This window comes from Mycteria americana, chromosome 2, assembly GCF_035582795.1.
Source record: "Mycteria americana isolate JAX WOST 10 ecotype Jacksonville Zoo and Gardens chromosome 2, USCA_MyAme_1.0, whole genome shotgun sequence".
Lineage (NCBI taxonomy): Eukaryota > Metazoa > Chordata > Aves > Ciconiiformes > Ciconiidae > Mycteria > Mycteria americana.
Genome location: NC_134366.1, coordinates 81,371,151 through 81,390,401, shown reverse-complemented (window position 1 = coordinate 81,390,401; position 19,251 = coordinate 81,371,151). Strand labels below are relative to the sequence as shown.

At 47.0% G+C, this 19,251-nt stretch overlaps 1 protein-coding gene across 3 annotated transcripts in view; it reads right to left on the bottom strand.

The window, feature by feature from the left end:
- Positions 1-11,619, bottom strand: part of SLC22A23 (solute carrier family 22 member 23) — a 116,422-nt gene extending 104,803 nt beyond the window's left edge. For all 3 annotated transcript variants that reach the window (XM_075493920.1, XM_075493921.1, XM_075493922.1), the window contains exon 1: positions 10,373-11,619. In XM_075493920.1, coding sequence (XP_075350035.1) covers positions 10,373-10,906 — 534 coding nt within the window. In that variant the 5' untranslated portion in view covers positions 10,907-11,619. The remainder of the gene's footprint in view (positions 1-10,372) is intronic.
- Between the last annotated feature and the right edge of the window lie 7,632 nt (positions 11,620-19,251).

Here is a 19,251-nt window from a genome sequence, read left to right as displayed (position 1 = left end):
CCACTCGCACCCAGTATGTGCGTGGCCCCATTCCCACCCACAGCAGCAGAAGGGCAATGCTGACAGCAGATGCATTACTGTAGCATCTCCTGCCTGCACCCAACGAAGCAGTGCCAGGCTACCAGCGCAGCTGCACCGCACACATCTGCGTGCCCCGTGTCATATCTAATGCCTTTCAGTCACGGCTCACCTGTAAGAGCCATCTCCCCAGCACGGTGAGATGGCTCAAGCAACACTGCAATCACAAAACAAGCCCAAAACTTCAAATGTGCAAGAGGACACAAATCAAATTAGTTTCACAGCCAGTAAACTAAGCTGGAAAAGGCTTTAAATTGAATGCTCTGCACTAAGTTATTCCTTAGCCCATGCCATAAGCAAAAAAGACCCTCCAAGCTATCCACCAAGCACATCAGCAGAGTCCCAAGATAATGAGATGCCACCTGAAATGCCACATAACTGGAAAAGTTTTATCTACCCTTCAACTTCACACTTTAACAAGGAGCAATTAGCTCTTCTGTTCCCAACCTTGCTCTCATCACAGATCTGTTTCTTTCCCCCACTGGGAGAGGGAAGAAGGAAGTTTGCTAAGTAAATAATCATCACTAATACACTAACAATTTAAATATGATCTGTTAATCATATGACAGTCTTCTGAACACTCAGCACGATTAAATCAATTTTAGTAGCCCACCCACTTTTCCACCACTACTACTTTTATTTTCAGTAGCAGGAGTTCCCTTTATTCTGAGGCATTTTGATCTTCTCCAGCCTTCATCCTCCCCAGATTAGTCAACTAACTTGTTTCGCAGCTGATGCAATCTGCTTCGCTTTTTCCAACTCCATAATGTCATCTAACATCAAAGAGTTGGGAGATACAAAATGTTGCTTGCAGCTTTCATGAACACTATATTCATAATTTTCCAGAGAGCAGGATCAGGATATTTCCACCACTCTTTTACATCTCTGTGCTGCAATTAAGTATCTTTTCTACATGTATTCTGACATCATCAGGAGCCACTGTCACCAAACTGGCTTTAATTTTAAACCTCTTCTTTGGTATAAGACCTGTAGCTGTTTGCCTCCCTCCAGCTGCATGAAAAGACCAGGAGCAACAATGCCCATCACGAGGGCTGAGACACATGCAGAAAAATGGTTTTCAAGTGCCATTCCTCAGTTTTCAGCTGACAACCTTTATTCTGAACAAGGTACATGCTGCTGGGACTGACTTTGTAACTAAACTAAATAAAAAGTTAAACTAGTTTCCAAATTTGTATTTAGAATGGGTCTAAGCACTGTAAATAGAAGCCATATGTAAAAAAACCCAACATTTTGGTTAAATATTAACATTTGCTATCATCTGATTATCAGAAACAAGTTAACGCTTTGAAGACTGCTATTTTTCAGGCTGCCAAAACCACATGCGTGTAAAACATACTGCACGTGTGCAGCCTTGAGTGGGCTGACATGGCAAAACCTAATTTACTATCTTATTGGGCCTTTTTAAAAATCAGGGGAAAAAACCTGAAAGTGTTAAGCATGGCACAAAACTCTGAAATGGAAAAGGGGGAAGGAGGAGACGAGGGGAGGAAGCCATTCCTCATGAGAAATACTTGCTCAAAGTCAGCGTAGATAAAATGATCAGACACCTTAATTTTGACATGCAATTATTGCTGCTGTGACCCTGCCCTCTCATCATTTGAGGACTACAGCTATTATAACTCAGGCAAGAAGAAAAGGAGAGGGAGAGGGGAAAAAAAGAGGGTCTGGTATTAATTCAGACTTAAATAAATATTAAAGGAGAAGGAAGAAAGGAGAAAAATATTCCGCTTGTTTTACAAATCAAAATACGAAACTGGTCTGTCAAGCTTGTATTGTTCAAGCAGACAATGTTTTACGCAGCCCTGGGAGACAGAGCAGGGGAAAAGGTCTTAAGGTTTAATTTACATTCCCTATCCTTAACAATAGTTGTAGGGTGGACATTGCGACATTGTCTACACGTTCGTGGACTTTGGTCTGGAGGCCAGGAGGAGACCGGGCAGCTCCAGAGCACTGCAGAGGAACAGGGAGACAGTACTTGAGCCAAAATGAATTCCTCCGCAACTGTCTGGAGCCAAAAAACCTTTTCCAGGGAACCAGACCACCCTGCTCTGAAAACAGCGCGCAAGGGTAACTATAAATCACATGCTGCTGGACAAGGCAAACGTACCACTTCCCTGCATCTCACAAGCAGCATTCCTGATTCTCCCAGCTTTGCTACTTGTGGATCTAGATAGGCGTCCCAGAAACGAGTATCAGTATATTCACTTATTTAGTCTTTTGTTCTTGTGTTTCAGTAGAACAACCGGCATTTGGGGCTCTCCCAAATTAAAAGACCAAGTAAAAATCCTAATAAAGCCTTGCACTACACATTGAATTTTCCTCCTGGGGAAGAGATGAGTTAAAGAAAAAAAAAAAAAAAAGTCTTCTCCACAGGAGCGAGTCCCGCCCAGCCCATCGCCCCCTGAGCACGCTTGCCCTTGCCACATCGGCTCGCAGGGCAGGCAGGAGTTTCCGCCCCAAAAACGCTGGTTGCACCAGACAAGGATGGGCACCGCAGCCAGCCGCTGCTCCGTCTCCCACTGCGTGGAAACGGGCACAGACCTACTGCACGTCCCCCGCAGGTACGACGCGGCCCGGGTCGGTGGGAGCTACTCAACGCGCACGTTAATCATCGCTGCCTGCCGGGTTTTAGGGGCTGGTGGCACGGCAGGCTCCGCAGTGCCCGCACTGGGCGTGGGCCAGCACAGGTCCGGTACGGAGCTGAGCAGTTATCAGACGCTGACGCTGGTTTTGCCTGGATACCCCTGCAACACACCCCAATGACACATTCTGGAAGGGGCTTGAACCTCCTTTCTCCCTCCTTCCGGTCCCTTCCTTCCCCCTTGACTTTAAAAGGGAATTACGAGTGCACACAAGGCCACCTGCTGTCAAAAGTCAACTGGAAAAAAACCCAAAAATAAATTACATTATGAGAACTAAGCACACATTTCAGACTTGAGGCGACCAGAGCCCGAGAGAAGCTGCTCTGAGGGAATTCAGTGCAAGAATTGAACGCTCAGCACTGCTGCAAAGCTGCAGCATCTTCCTGTGACGGGGCTGTCTGTTCTACACACTGTCTATAGCAAACCCCGCTCCTTTCTTCTACAGCAAGATCTCAGCCTAATTAATTCCACAGTTACTCGTGGGTGACCCAGCGCCAGCCAGGCTGTGCTGCAGAAGAGCAGGAGGAGGAAGGAGTATGAAAGGGAGGCAGCGAGAGCAACTGTCCCAAGCAGGGATGCCAGGTAGCACGGAGGGGAAACCAGGCAGAAACAAATAGGCTGACAGGGAAACCAAAAGACAAGGTACACAAAAGCACTGGATCCCTTTCAGTATTTTCTAAACTTAGCAGCTCTCTAGAATTCATTTGGAAAGCTTTAATTTAAGACTTTGCACCATTAGTATGGCCAAAAGTTTTTAAGTTCAGGTAAACCATAAGTGTCCTGCTATTCCAGATGTTACTTCATTGAAAAATGAACACCTTCATGTTTGGCTGGCCTGTAATCCTCATCTCAACATTACCATCAGAACTGGCTCCAAATTAGATGCCTTCCTAAGTCCCAGTTCCTCCTCTTTGACAAACGCTTTAAGAAAAACATGAGGTCATCTTTTATAATTGCACTCTTGTAGCCAGAGTAAGAAGAGGTAGAGCTGTTAGCGCACTTTAGAAATTTGGTTTTAGACTGCCTGAACAGCTCGTATATATACACCGTAGCCTGCGACTTCTGCCACAGCATGGGCAGAGTCAGTATATTTAAACTAAATGACTGAGATACAGAGTGTATTAGGGAGTGGAAACAAAAACAAATAAAACCCCAACCATTTCAAACATCACATCCATGCAGAAAAAAAAAATGCAGTTGTTTGACATACACACAGAAAATAAGGAATATGAAAGGCTCAACAGCAAGTCTTGGAAAGCTGAGAATGCCTTTAAGGTATTCTAATACAGAACTACCTTCCTGAAGGATTACTGTTAGTTCTACCAATGCTACAAACTATTTATGGTAGACTGAAATCAGATTCCTGTATCCGAGACGCTTTATCTTAAGGATGATAATAAACATTAACTCTATGTACATTCCCTCTAGTGAAAAAAATCCATACCAGATAGAAAACCCACGACTACCTGAATTTTTATGTCAGTATTTGTCTTAATCCAGTCTCTGTTTTCTGGACCAATTGCTTGAAAATTTTTTGGCCTGTACATAACAGCCTAGACTCACTAAACAAGTATTTGTGGTCTGGCGATATCATCATACTTGGTTACCTCAAAGATCAATATCAGGTAATTTTTTGTTTGCAGGCAGAGGACAGTTCTGCACCGCCGGGAAACTGCAGGTACCGTTCCCGAAACAGCCGTCCCCTTCCTTCACTCCACTTGGCCAGAAACTCACCCCAGTGTTTTAGGGTGTTTTTCACCAGCACCCTGACAACTGGGAGACTCCATCACCACGTTCAGTGTGTACGGGCAGGCCCCAGAGCAGCTGCAGCAGGACACACTGTCAGCTCCCCTTGCTCCCTCGTATACAAGTAGATTTCTCAAGCCTGCAAGCACTCAGACCAGCAACCACCAACTCCTTATCAGCTAACTCGCTATGCTGGTTTCAGCTGGGATAGAGTTAATTTTCTTCCTAATAGCTGGTATAGTGCTGTGGTTTGGATTTTAGTATGAGAATAATGTTGATAACACACTGATGTTTTAGTTGTTGCTAAGTGGTGCTTACACTGGTCAAGGAATTTTCAGCTCCCCATGCTCTGCCAGGTGCACAAGAAGCTGGGAGGGGGCACCGCCAGGACAGTTGATCCAACTGGCCAAAGGGCTATTCCATACCGTAGGACGCCATGCTCAGCATATAAAGCTGGGGAAGGAGAAGGAAGGGGGGGACATTCGGAGTGATGGCGTTTGTCTTCCCAAGTCACCGTTACGCATGATGGAGCCCTGCTTTCCTGGAGGTGGCTGAACACCTGCCTGCCCATGGGAAGGAGTGAATGAATTCCCTGCTTTGCTTTGCTTGTGTGTGGAGCTTTTGCTTTCCCTATTAAACTGCCTTTATCTCAACCCATGAGTTCTCACTTTTATTCTTCTAATTCTCTCCTTCATCCCAGCAGGGGGGAGTGAGAGAGCAGCTGTGTGGGGCTTAGTTGCTGGCTGGGGTTAAACCACAACACTCTCAGAGGGAAAGGGGGGAAAAAAAAAAAGTCTGGGATCTCTCCCATAGCTGAGGAAGCCATAAAAAAAAAAATAGTAGTAGAAGTTTGCTCTGGTCTGCCAGTATTTCTGGATACCTCTGACCACAGGGGCTTCGTGACCCCTTCAGCACCCATTCAGAGCAGAGCGCACCATTTCAAAGCCTTGTCTGAAATAAATTTAGACTAGTCTTTTTACCCATTGCAAGCATCTGCCTTGCAGGCCCCTACGCCCCCCCTTCAATCCATACAAGGGTAGCAAGGGCATGAGCGATGTACTAGCTTCCATCTTGCCGTTTCTGACCCAACTACCGCACTGGGTACAATAACTCAAGGTTTTCATTGATTTGGGACTAAGGAGCAGCCAGTCAGCCAGGAACCAACACTGACAATCCTGGCAGTTGCAGGAAAAAGAGAAGCATCAGCATTTCCGAAGTCTCTTTGCAGACACCAGCCAACTGGAGGATACGCAGAAACGAGTGAGAGATCTCCTCCCATTTGTGCTTGGAAAGGGTGGCACAGCTCTTATTTTGGGAAGAACCTTGTCAGAGTGATGCCCTTCAAACTAATTAACAGCTATACTCTGAAAATCCACTTAAAATGCACACCTATCCCATACCCCAAGAAATACCACCCCACAAGCAGTATCATCACTATTACCACACACAGATTTGTTTCTTGTACCATTTCTGGCTACTTGCAGATACCTGCAATAATCCCATGAGACAACACCACAGTCTAGGGCACAGGTCACCCCACAGAGCCATTTCACTTCATCAACCCAGCAGAAAACCCAGAAAAAAGATAAATACTTTTTTTAAAAATTATTAAAGGGAAAGTTTTCTATCAGGTTAGCAAACTAAATCAGCTGAAGACATGGCCAGAAAAGAGCCAGAACTTCCATAAAAGCAAGGGAAAGAAAGACTGGTAGGGCACAGACATCCCCCCTTGCAGGGGCAAAGAGCATCACATCCCAGCCTGAACTCATCCAAGTTCACACCAAGACAGCACTGCCTAGGGCTTGCTGCATGGCAGCACTGCCCAGGACCATTCGGCTCTCCTGAATTAAGCTCCCCTTTTTTGGAGGGGACAATTTGCTAGAGGCTCAGCCAAACTGGCACAAGAATGATTGAACCAGCGGCAAATAGGTAAAATGACGGCATGTTACTTGGGAAAGAAGATGACTCAACCCAAATCAAGTGGGAAGTTGAGAGCCAAGAGAACAGCATTGCAGCAAAACAAGGCATCTGGAGTAGAAAAGCAGCCACAACAGGAATTCCCTTGTGACTAGACATGAAATATTATTATATAATTGCTCTGGGTGATTAAAACGCAGCCTTCAACTAACCACTTCCCTCTATGCCACCCCAAAGAAGTGGAACGATCTGGAACACTCTGGGTATGGACAGAGGGATGCTGTGCCACCAACTGCTGCAATTTAATCAAGCCTCAGTCCTTGCCCATCGTCAGCTTTTGGTGTCCATTATACAAATTAGCATTCAGAACAACAAACAACCCCACCACGTAATGCAATCGAACACAGCAGACAGGTCATCTCAGTAACAGAGGGAAAAACCAACAACCATCAATCCTGTAACTAAGAGCTTCCATGAAAACTTTGCCCCAAGATTACAGCTGGCTTTGCAGATGGTCAGAAGATCCAGGCACTAAAGAAGTTAACAAGGGAGTTAGAAAAGTCCCTGCTGAGTACACACTCCAGCTTTCTGCTAGGCTTCACGGCTACGTACGTTTAGTTGTCATTATGTTGCTTATTGCATTAATGCTAATAATTTACCTGAAGCATCACTTTGCAAATGGGTAAAATGAGACCTCAGGTTTCCCCATGGAAAAAAAGGAGAGTATTTCTCAGCATCCTTCCTTTGGACAGTGGTGAGATACATAGACCATTTAAAAGACAGGGGGGGGGTTTTGGTTGTTTTTTTTTTTTTTTTTTTCTTTTTTTTTACTAGCCTTTTGCCTAAAGGCTAGCTCAGGATTTCTCTCTCACAAGTGATACACGTGCACTCTGTTTATAGTGGTGCGATAACAGTGATGTTGTGATAAAGAATAGATGAAAATCCTCAAAGAAGCATTTAGCAGTGAAAAAGCCATACAAGTGATTTGTCCTAAAGGAAGATATTTACGTACAAACCAAGCTTAAGTCCAAGATTTACGTACCAAGTCAGGACATCAGCTCAGATGGGTGATTTAATACGGCCACTGGAATCCCTGTGGTTAAATTATGCATCTGACCTCTTCACTACATGTATTTCAACAGTGTTAAATAATCACCAGTACGTCTTTTATTACCATTTCCAGTTCTAATGACTGGCAGCGCTATAAAAAGCACCGTTCCCAGCGACTCAGTCGAGGAGGTCAGGGTAATGGCAGTGCCTAGCATGGCAATGCCACTCTTCAAGGAAGGTGCAAGGCCACCTCTGGCTCCAGCAAAGACTCAAAGAGAAGTGGGGCTAAGCAAAGCACAGAGCAGGGCTGGAAACAGCAAGATCTCCACTCCGTCAGTCCCAAGCGTGACACAGGCTGGGAGAAAATGGGCGATGGGGAAGGGAGAGCTGAGAAATCAGGGGCAGAGAGACAACATCCCATGAAGGGTACCATTTGGAGAGGCGCTCCGGAGACAGTGAAACTTAACATAGCTTAAGGACAGCTATCCGCTCCCAAGGAACGGGCGACAGTGGCATCTCACGTGCACGTATATCAACAAAATGCAGAGCAGGAAGTATGCTTTGCACTAAATAACCACAATTGTTTCATCATTTCTGAAGACAAAGAAGCAATGGAGCATCCAGCAGCGATTAGCTTGCACCGCTAAAGATGAGAACAAGGGGATTTACTGGCCAAACAAAAGTGCATTTTTTATTAATATACTTTTGGCGCGCTCTATGATATTTCAATATAACCCCTGGCTACCACACAGATGAGTGTATATTAGACTAAGATTTAATAAAACTCTATTTAGAAAGATGAGAACATTGCATAATACGTTACAGAAACAAATGTATTTTTGAGGGGAATTAAGGGAGATCTGAACATCCAGTCTTCTGAATTCATCCAGGGCAGCTCTTTCTCACAAAGGACGGTGGGATGCACATAAAAGGAGTCAGCAGTTATGAGAATTGCTCCCACAGTATCAGAGCTCCTGGGGGTTTATAAGAAAGGAAGTCCAAATTAAGCTACATTGATGTCCTGCCTGGGTTTTTCCTCCCTTTCTTCATTAGAATAAAAACAGTCAGCACACCCACCCAAAAAACCCACAAAAACTAAACCAAAGCACAAACTAAGGAGGAATCCTGACCCTGAGAAAACAACCTAATTATAATTACATGGGATTACAAATCAAAGAGAAAAAGCTGCCAAGTTTTTGGAAGCAAGCACACAACAAAAATAAAAACTCCACACTGGAAAAACCCGTAGTCTCAAAAGATGATTATTATTTTTTCTAATAGAAAACAAGACAGCAGGGACCACAGCTGTTTATTTATCCCTTAAAATTGATCTGCCCTTTACCACAAGTTCTTCCAAAGAACACTTTTTTTATTATTTTTAAAGAAGTATGCAAGATCACAAACTAACTCTCCCCCGACCTTTTGTGGCCAACTTGATGACGACCTTCAAAAGACTGAAACATTTCAAAAAAATTTTTTTACAGTTTACACTAAAAAGAAATATTTCAAGATCATTTTTTTCACACTTAAGCATCAGTGTTAAACCCTAAAACATATGAATAAGCTCGGTCTCTGATTATAAACAGAAGAAAATCTGTCTCTCTTGAAACGTCAAATTTCATCATGCGCTTCTACATCATAAACCATTCGAGTCCACCATGTGCCTGTGTTTTTCTCATGGAAGGAGGGTAGCTGGGTTGCTTTTTTTTTTTTTAATCCATTCTGGGTTCAAGGTTTTGAGGGATTTGCTTTACCTGCTTTTTCCCTGTTGCACACGCTTTCAAGGGACGCAAAGAGAGACAAATGATTTTCAATGATTAAATATGAACGCGTGCCGGCTGACCAAAGCACAATCATGCCAGTCATCTGATTATTGCTGCATTTCTTTCTTCCAACTAGATAAACACAGTTAATCCCAAACACCACTCCCAGGCAGGAAGTAATTTTTGCTGATCTTGGGGGGAGGTCTTGAGATTAAGGGAACTACTTTCCCGGTGTAACAGTTTAATTTTACATTTCCAAGAGCTCCAGTTGCCCGTTAATACCAAGGAGGCCCATCCAAAGGTGGCAGGGCTTTTGCGGGGCCAGTAGCATAAACAAGCAAAAGCGTCCAGGTGAAAAGGCGAGGCATTTTTTTTGCACGCGCTACTCGGCAAATATGAAGTAAGAGCAGAAAGCGGTGCAGCCCTCCTCACTAGAAATTTTCCACCTTAGCCACTACATTAGGAAACACAAAACAGAGCAGCACGCGCTTTCTACCTCTCGAGTACAACAATTTGCGTGAGACATTTCTTCTTTTATTGCTCTACCGAAATAGTTATCAAGGGAATAAGTACAAAACAAGAAAAATTCAGCAGAACTTTGTCTGGTTTTCCTCCCGACAGTGACCACCTCATCAGCTGCCCCAAAAATCAACCCGGTTTTTGGCTTGTACGTCCGCTTTGGTATAGTTGCACAAAGACGAGCAATAGCACAACTGGAGCCTTCTCCACAGCCCATTCCCCTCACTAGCTGGTGGCACTCGCCCCCGCTGTCTTTCCCACAGACACCCACGTCCCGACACGGCAGGACAGCTGCCATCGCTGGGGTCCCGAAGAGCCACCGAGGATCCCGTTTCAGGACATAACTTCGCAGCTCAGTGCCGCAACCGGCACCCAGGTACAAACCCACAGGACGGACACCCGGCGTGACACCCTGGGAGGGAAAGGATTACGGGGATGCGGGATTTACTCCTGGTGGGAAGGTAGCCCACGGGGCGCCCGACCGACCCGGCGGCGGCATGCACGGACACATCTGCATCGCGTCCAGCTGCTCCCCCTGTCTTGGGAAGAGTGGGTGCCGAGGGGGGCCGGGGTAGGGCCCAGGGGGTCCGTGAGGGCGGGACGGGTGGGGGGGCTGAGGGAGGGCGCCTTTCTCACCTTGCTCACGACGTTTTGGACGAGGCCGGCCCTGATGCGGTAGTGCCACTCGTGGCAGTCACACTCGCTGGCATTGCCCCCCGCGGGGGTGGGCAGCCCGGGCGGAGGGAAGATGCTGCCGTTGCCGCTGCGGTTGGCGTGGCCCGGCGCCAGGGACCCGCTCCAGTTGCCCTGCCCGTCCGCCTCCCGGCACCAGAAGTCGGGCTGGTCCAGGAGGAAGGAGTCCGAGAACTTGCTGAAGCCGATGAAGAGGGCCGGCACCCAGGTGAGCAGCACCAGGGTCCGCTGGTACCCGCCGCCCAGCCCCCCGAGGAAGGGCAGCACCGAGCCGTCGTAGTCGAGGAGCAGCGGACTGCAGGCGGCGGCGGGGGGCGGCGGCACCGGCACCGCCTGGATCTCGGCCCCGGCGGCGTTGGCGGGGGGCGGCCCCGGGGGCGCGGCGGCTCCCCCCCCCGCGGCCCCCGGCACCGAGCCGTTCTCCTCCGGCAGCGGCCGGCCCCCGCCGCCCGACTCGCGGCGCCGGTCTATCGCCATCCAGCCGCCCGGGGGGACTCACATAGGGGAGGGCTAGGGCAGCCCCGGCTCCCTCTCGAGTCCGTCCGTCCTTCCTTCCTTCCTTCTTTCCTTCCTTCCCTCCCTCTCCTCCACGCACACACACACCTTGCAACGTAATATATTGCACACACGCTCCCAGCCGGACCCGGCAGGAGACGGATGGGGGAGGGAGGGAGCGAGCGAGGGAGGGAGGGAGGGAGGAGAGGAAGGAGAGGGGCGAATAAAGGGGGAGGCACCGAGCGAGCCCCTCGCTCGCTCGCTCCCTTCCTCACCCGCACCCTGCGGCCACGAACCGCTGCAGCTGCCGGCGGTGCCCCCCCTCCCCTCGCCTGTGCGTCAAGCTGCACTCATCCCAGCTCTCCCTTCCCCCCTCCGAGAGGCACCGCCGAAAATAAAAGGAAGGATCCAGCCGGATCCGAGCATGCAATGGGCCAAAGGAGGGGGGGGGAGGGGAGGGGAGGGAGAAAAGAGAGGAGGAAAAAAAAAGAAAACCCACCCTGCAAACCAAACCCTGCAACAAGAAACCAAGCAAAACCGGTGCAGCAAGACTCCACGAACACGCCTCCTCTCCCGGTTTTGGCGAGGAGGAGGAGGAGGCAGGAGAGGGAAGGCGAAGGAAGGAGGAGAAGAAAATAACAGCTCCCGACGCGGCTTCCCCGCTTCCCGCACAGCTAAGGATCCCCCCCCGGCCGCGGCAGCAGCGGCGGCGGCAGCCCCCAGCACCCCCCCGCCGGCCCCTCGCGGCCCCCCGTCCCGCACATCTGCCTCTGCAGCACGGGGCCCCGCCGGCCCCTCCGCGGCCCGGGCTGCGGGGACGGCGGCCGCCGTGAGCCTCCCGCGGCAGCCCGCTCGCCGAGCCGAGCCGTGCCGCCGGCCGCACCTCCAGAGGCGGGCAACCCGCCCGGCTCCCGGCCCTCCGCCTCCCGGCAGCCCCCACCTGCCGGCCCGGCCCGGCCGCCCCCGCCCCCCGCTCCGCTCCGCCCCCGCGGTGCCGGGCGGCCGCACCTGCTCCCGCCGCGCCGCGCCGCCGGCCCGGCCCGGCCCCCTGCAGGGACCCGCCGCCGCCGGGGGCGGGACGCGCCGCGGGGCGGGGAGGGCGCGGGGCGGCCCCGGGCGGGCTCCGCGCCGCCCCGCGGCCGCGCTGCGGGCCGAGCGGCAGCGGGGCGGGGGGTGAGGGGGGGAAGGAGGTGCGCTCGCCCTGCGGCGCGCTGTTGTTTGCTTATCAATTATTTACCCGGTATCCCTTTAATAATGCAGCGCGGCTGCAGCTGGCTGGGCTGGAGGAGCACCCCGGGGGCGGCTGAAGGGGGGGGGGCTGGGGCGGGGACAGAGCCGGAGGGAAGAACCCAAAGTGAAGGGGGCATTTCGGGGACCTAGAGGCATGCCTGCCTTGCTGCGGTCAGCCTGTCAAATCAGTACACGCTTAAAAAAATAATAATCCTATTAAGACCCGACATTAATTGTAAAATTAATTGTAAAATAGACAGTTCAAATTTGTGAAGGTTATTTTTATGCTAGGCTGAGTTTACTTCAGCATGCAAGCGCCTCAGACTATTTTCATCGTGGAGCATAGCCCATGCATTACTGAACTGTGCGGTTATTTTTTCCTTTGGAAGAAGAGAAAGAGAGACAACAGATCAATATACGCTTGTGCACATGAACATGGCTAGTGAGCAGAAAATACTTGTGTGCGTTAGAAGAGGACTGGCATCATTACCAAATGTAAATGGTTGTTGGAGCAAGTTGTTGGTGGATTTTCATTTACTTGATCCGGTCTCTGCAAGCGAGTTATTGCACACCATTAACTCCTTAGATCTTCCTCCCTTTAGCTCCTTTTCCTACATAGGACACCAAAAAGGTTTCCCATCTGCTGGTGGCTCTGGATCCTTTTTTATGGCTTCCCTCGGTCCTGCTCTGAGGGACCCCCAGGACCCGAGAGGCCCTGCAGCCTCCCCAGGCCACACTTCATCCTCTGCCTGATCTGAATTGCTGAACCTGGTGCTCCCTGCCCAGGGAAGCCTCCTCTCTCTCTCCCTTCCTGTCTTGCCCTGCCCTTCTAGAGCTGATGGCTGTTATCACGTCCCCGGGCCATGTTTTCTTTAGGACAACCAGCTGCAACTTGCCCACCTCTCCGGCTGTCGCCTCGGCCTCCAATTGCCCCCAGCTCTCCCCTGGTTTCCCCTCAGCTGCTGCCTGCAGCATGCGCTGAGCAGTGCCCCAGCCTCTGTGTGTGCAGGGGGTTAACCCTGCCTGCAAAAACAACTCCTCTTGTTGCTTTTCAGTCACGTTCTGTGCTTTCCAAGCAGTTTCTTAGGATTATTTTGAATTATTATTTCATCCTCCAATGTACTTGTAGTTGCTCCCTGATTAATGCCATCTCTGAAAGCCACTAATGAAATGTCCCAGGACAGACCCCTTTGGAAGTGCATCTCTAATCCACCCGTTTGCCAGTAAACCACTGACGACTGCTGTTTCCACAGTTTTGTACCCACTGCCCTCCTTTTTCACATAAACTGAACTCCCTCATTTATGAACGAATGTGCAGAGCCTAACCAAGGCACAGATGATTGAGGCCCTTGCTCCTTTCTTCCGTAACAAGGTCTGTTCCTCTGTCGCCAAAGGAAATTTGGCCGGCTTGTCCCAGTTTCTTGTTGACAAATCCATGTTAATAGCTGCTTATCTCTTTGTTTCCTTCTGTCTGTTTACAAACGATGTGTCTATTTGTACTAGGTGCTTTCTGGGGGAAAAAAGGCTGGCTGGTCTATTTATTTATTTATTTATTTATTTATTTATTTTTAAATGCCTTTTTTAAAGACAGCCACGAGCTTTGCCTTTTTCCATCGGCAGGGTCCTTGGCCATCCTCCCTGAGCTCTCAGAGATAGACACTTGTGTTTCCAGCGTTGTTTGACCCTGGCATGAAGTCCAGCCAGCCTGTTGGTTTGAACACCCCTAAGTTATCGAAGTACTCTTGTAACTGGTTCTGTCCCAGTCTGGGCTGAAACCTCATTCCTTTGTCATTAGTATGTATTATGTCAATCACCTGATCACAAGTGACCTCTTTTAGCCAAGACTGGTGCAAAAAAGGCATGAGGCACTCTGAGCCTTCTCAGCATCAGTCAATAGCTTTCTCTCTCTGATGAGTAATCCACTTGATTTTGACTTCCTCTTACCACTGATGTACTTACCGAACGATTTCTTGTTACTTGCGATGCTCTTGCTAGTTAAGTTTTATTTGTTGTATCGGCTTTTTTGTGTTTGTCCCCGCGTGCTCTGGCGAGGCGGTACCTCTGCACTTACCCCGGGGAAACCTGACCTACTTTCTCTGTGCTTCCTTTTTGTGTCGTGAGCTCACGATTTAGCCCAATCGGTCGCTTCCTACCCTCCCCAGATTTCTTCTGCGATGGGATCGTTTGGGACAGGTCTTCTAGAAACTCCCAGCTACCACTCGCTCTCTTTTCCCACAAAGGGCAAAAGCCCTCGGCATGGCCTGGGGTTGGCAGGGAGAGATGGAGAGGGCTTTGGGAACAGAGGTCTCAAGTTAAAGTTTTGAGGAAAGAGAAATTTGACTGAAGAAAGCAAAGAACTGAAAACTTGGAAGAGATGGGAGGGAAAAGAAGAGCCCTTAGAGAAGGAGGTAGGAGTATTGTGAATGAGCAGATCTGTCGAAACAGGATAAAATGGTACAGTATAATGAAAAGCCCATAAGGAGAGGCGACAACACTTACTCCAGCTGACCAAACATTTTCATCCCAAACACCTCTTCTGGGCTGGTCCTGCATCCTGAGATTTTGGTTGGAACTGAAAAATTTCAAAGGTAGCCTATTCCTGAGTGTTATGTATTTTTACATAGTAGAAGTTCTCCTGCCCTTGAAACAGTGATCCTCGAGAGACTGAGTCTGACTACAAGAAGGCTGAGGACAACAAAGGAAAGAAAATACATTTCTAGGAGTTAAGAAATAATTTTTTGTCGAAATAAGTACTACTGAAGCAAAACTTCATGGAAAAATATCTTTCAAATGACAGAAATGCCTTTACATGTTCTTGTGAAAATGGGTTTTGGCTTGAATGAGGAAATGAGAAAGATTTGCAAGGAATATTCCAGCTGCATGATGGAGCCTACACATGAGTAAATACTGAAGGTAAGATTACAGAGGCAAGCCCCTCCCTCCTGTGCAAGGCTTTGCGAGACTACATTCCGTGATCAAGCATGGTTTCTCCAACAGTGCCTCTTTGACCTCAGATAGAAGATGTAGGATCTTTGGGGTGCCTCTCTGTTAGAAGACAAAAAGATATAATTTAAAAGATTAGTTGTATTCAAGAAGAGAATGAATCAATGTCTTTTGGCTTATTTTTTCCACATTCACTGAGTTATATTAAGGAAATTGAGTACCATTGTAACCTGGGTCCTCAACAGTTTGGGGGGGAGGAGCAGAAAAGATGGCTTAGGTCTCCTCTGACAGGAGCAGTTTGATCCCTGCCGTAATGCAGAGCAAGCGGCCTCAGGGCTGGGAGAGCACGACAGCGGTGGAAACTGGTGAACTTCACCCTGTTGCAGAGCAAGCCTCCCATTGCAGAGCAAGCATCCTGTCTGTCAGCACCCCACCACAGCTCAGAGGATTTGAAGCCAGGATCCAGAGAAAAATCATCATGTTTACAGAGAGGAGGGAAAAAAAAAAAATCAAGCTTCCTTAGCCTTGGCATTAACATTTCCAGATTCTTGGAAGCCCAGCCACAATACTTTGAAGAGCTCCTGGCACAAATTCCTGGTTTATGTGGAATTTGCAACAACCTCATTCTGCATAATAACAACCCTAGTTATATTTTATTGTTTTATGGGATGTATGCTTGGTTGCCTTTTTTGTCTAAAGGAATCCTGTATTGTAGAGGTGAAATTATGACAATGCAATAAACCAAAGCTACTTGGTACAAAGACTGATTAATAAAATCACCTATTGGAATGCAGACTATTTATATAATGGAGGAAAGCACAACGTGTTCATCAGATCACAGGATAATTTAAGTTGGAAGGGATCGGGAGGTCTCTAGTCCCACGTCCTCTCAAAGTAGGATCAGTTATGGGGTCAGATCAGGATGTACAGGTCTTTATCCAGATGCTATAGGGGATTTTTCAGTTCAGGAGGGCCAGGTGAGTACCGTGAGAGCTGGATGTGGGGCAAGATAAATAGAAAGAAGGAGGAATGAGTTGAAAATGGTAAAAGGGGCTAAGCCACTTGGGGAACAGGCAGAAAAGCCTTCACTCATTTCAATGCGCTCTCCTCCAATCTTGATTGAACCAGAGACACTTGACTTGCACCATTCTTCCGATGTCAGCAAACATTAGTGAAACTCACTGGCAAAATGTTCTGTCCCTCCCTGATGCTAATTCAAATAGAAGGTGGCAACCTATTACTTGTGTCATTTGCTCTGTTGGCAGAGGTCTGTACCCCATACAGGGAGGGATGCAGCAGGGGAAGGATTCCCATCCCCCATCTGCTGGGGATGTGAGCATGGTGGGGAATGTGGGTGACTTTGTTTATTATCCTAAAACCAGAGAAAATTATTTGTCCACTAACTGTTGGAAAAGATCGTGGATGTTGCAAAGTCAAGCAATCTGGTGTTGGTAAATGCTGTAACTAAGATTGCTTGGGCAATGTTAATTTGTGCCCCAAATCTTGAGCACATGCATTCTGATGCAACCTTTAATTAACAGTGCATTATGATGCAACCTAGAATTACATGATTAAGTACAATTTTTCTCGCAGATCTCCTGTCTTATTAAGAAAAAAAAAAAAAAGATGGCCATTTAAGAAGCCCTGACTCTCAGCAGGATTTAGGCACTTAAAATACCTTTGAGAATCTGGGTCTCAATAAGGAGCAATTCAATATTTTGTTTTCTCCTTGTTCAGTATGGAGCCCCATGACTTATTTAATGCACTATCTTCAAACTCTGCTCTCAAGAACTAATGATTAATGTCCTCATGGGCTTTTTTATAATTCTGCCCTATGAAGTATCCAAGTGTTTCACAAATATTAATGCATTTATTTTCACGGCGTTTCCATAAGAGGAAGTTTTATTACCTTCCTTTCATACTGGGAAACTCAGAGGCAGATAGGTTAAGGTGAAAAGCACGAAATTTGGGGTACTTGCAGCTCCCAGCAGTTTAGCATTCTTGAGCATGGTGCAGCATTTTGTATTTTCAAAGCACAACTTCTGTTGGCAACTGTGAATGTGCAGTGCTTTTGTAAATCAGATTCCAGAGTCTCAAGGCATGCACTCATTTTATGAGACAAATGCAACTGGAATAACATCATATGGTGCTTTGAGGAAGAGACAGAAGCCTGACATCACTCCTGGGCAAAATGATGGAGCAGCTGATGCAGCAGTCGATTAATAAAAAAATTAAAACTAGGTAAGATAATTAGAGCCAGTTAACCTGGATTTGAGGAAAATAAACTTTGTCACACCACAATTTTTTGTTTTACATGATGTTATGAATTTGGTTAATGAAGACAATGGTACTGATGTAGAATATTAGTGACTGTAGAGTAAGAAAGATTAATCCCAACTAGTTCTACCCTAGCTTGGTCCAGGTTGTGAACAGACGTTGTCTTCTAGACACAGCTGTGCCACCAGAAGAATTTACCTTCATCTGCTACTTGTTACCATTTCCTTGCTAGAAAGTAGTTCCCCTTGCAATCTGCCTGCAGGCCAGTTCTGGCATGCACCCCCTACTTTACGGTAGGATAAATCAGTTAAGTTCACTCAGACCAGCAACTTAAATTGCGTAAGTTTGTCCTGATAATTTTTCTTAAGGGGAGTTCAGGAGCTCGGTCAGATACTTCTATACCTGTCAGTAGGCAGCCAGTTCACTTTCTAAGTTATGAATTTAACTGGAGAAGCAGTGACACCCCTCAACTCTTCTTCCAGTCTCCCACCTCATTTGTGATTCACCTACCTCCACAATTAACGAGGCAGTGTCATATAGGGAGCAGCCTTCTTCACAGTAAGGTGACCCACATGTGAAGCAGGTCTATCTTGTTCAATGAATAAGGCAAGCCCTCTGTGAAAAAACAGTAAGTAGCCATGTAATTAAAGGCTTTTCTCACTGTACGTACACAAATATTATACACTTTATATATATATGTATAACACATACACATTATGTGAACACACACAGACACACAGAGGCCAAATTAGATTTACACAAGCTTTTTTACCTTGTGTAATTTCTGACTTCCAAGTGCTCAATTTTGCATTCTTTGTAGTGTTTGTGGGGCTGTTTCTCTGTGTGTATATATTAAAACAACGCAAAAAACTAATGAGTGCTTACACAAGACAAGTTCTACAGTGTGCATAATTTTTAGACACGGATTATTTGAATGCCTTAATGGAATGTAGTGAAATCGAGTAGGAATTAAGTCAGTCCAGTGGCTTTTTTTATTTTAAACAGATCTTCAAATACTAGAATTAAATAAGTTAAATTAAATGAACAATTACATTAAATTAAACAGGCTTTGAGCCAGATTCCTGCTTCAAAAGACCGAAGTCTCTAACAGCATTTATTTTACATTCCCTTGGTCATAAGATGGTAGCCAAACATCTGATGTTGAAAAATCACTTAGTGCAAATATATGTATATATTTTCTGCGTCCTCCTCTAAGGCTGCTGACAGATTCTTAACAGAAATACCGAGACTGGAATAGTAATACTTAGTTCAGGGGCAAGATGGGTGCATTTTCACCTATAATGGAAATCACAACCTGCTACATGCAGACGCTTACTGTCTCTTTTACTATATAACTCAGTTTCTAAAGGGAAAGCAAAAACCAAACAGCACCTAGGATATTCCTTGAGGATTATCAGAGGAAAGGAATCAGGACACCCTGAGGGAACTCAGTGACTCAGAGTGCAGCCCTCAGACAGATAAATTACACCTTGCACACAGACTAACTGTGCAAGCACGTGTATATGCTACAGAAAGTAACCAAACAAATGCAAGGAGGGCAACTCAAAGCCTAATTGCCTCAAATATATGAATCACCAAGTTCCAATCTTGCAGGACCTAACTGGAATATTTAATAAAAATGGAACCTATAATCAAGAACCTTATTTGCACATGAAATATTTCCCTCTGATTTTTTTTTTCCTTTACACCTGGATAAGAGACATGGTTGATGGGGAGTATTTGTATTTCTTTCCATGCCTGCTCCTATATTGTATATGCAAGCTCAGACTCACCTAGTGTCCAAACAGTTTTGCCGTCAGTCCATGCTTACATGGGCTGGGAGCGAGCTCCAAGGCACAACAGCAAGACTTGAGCCT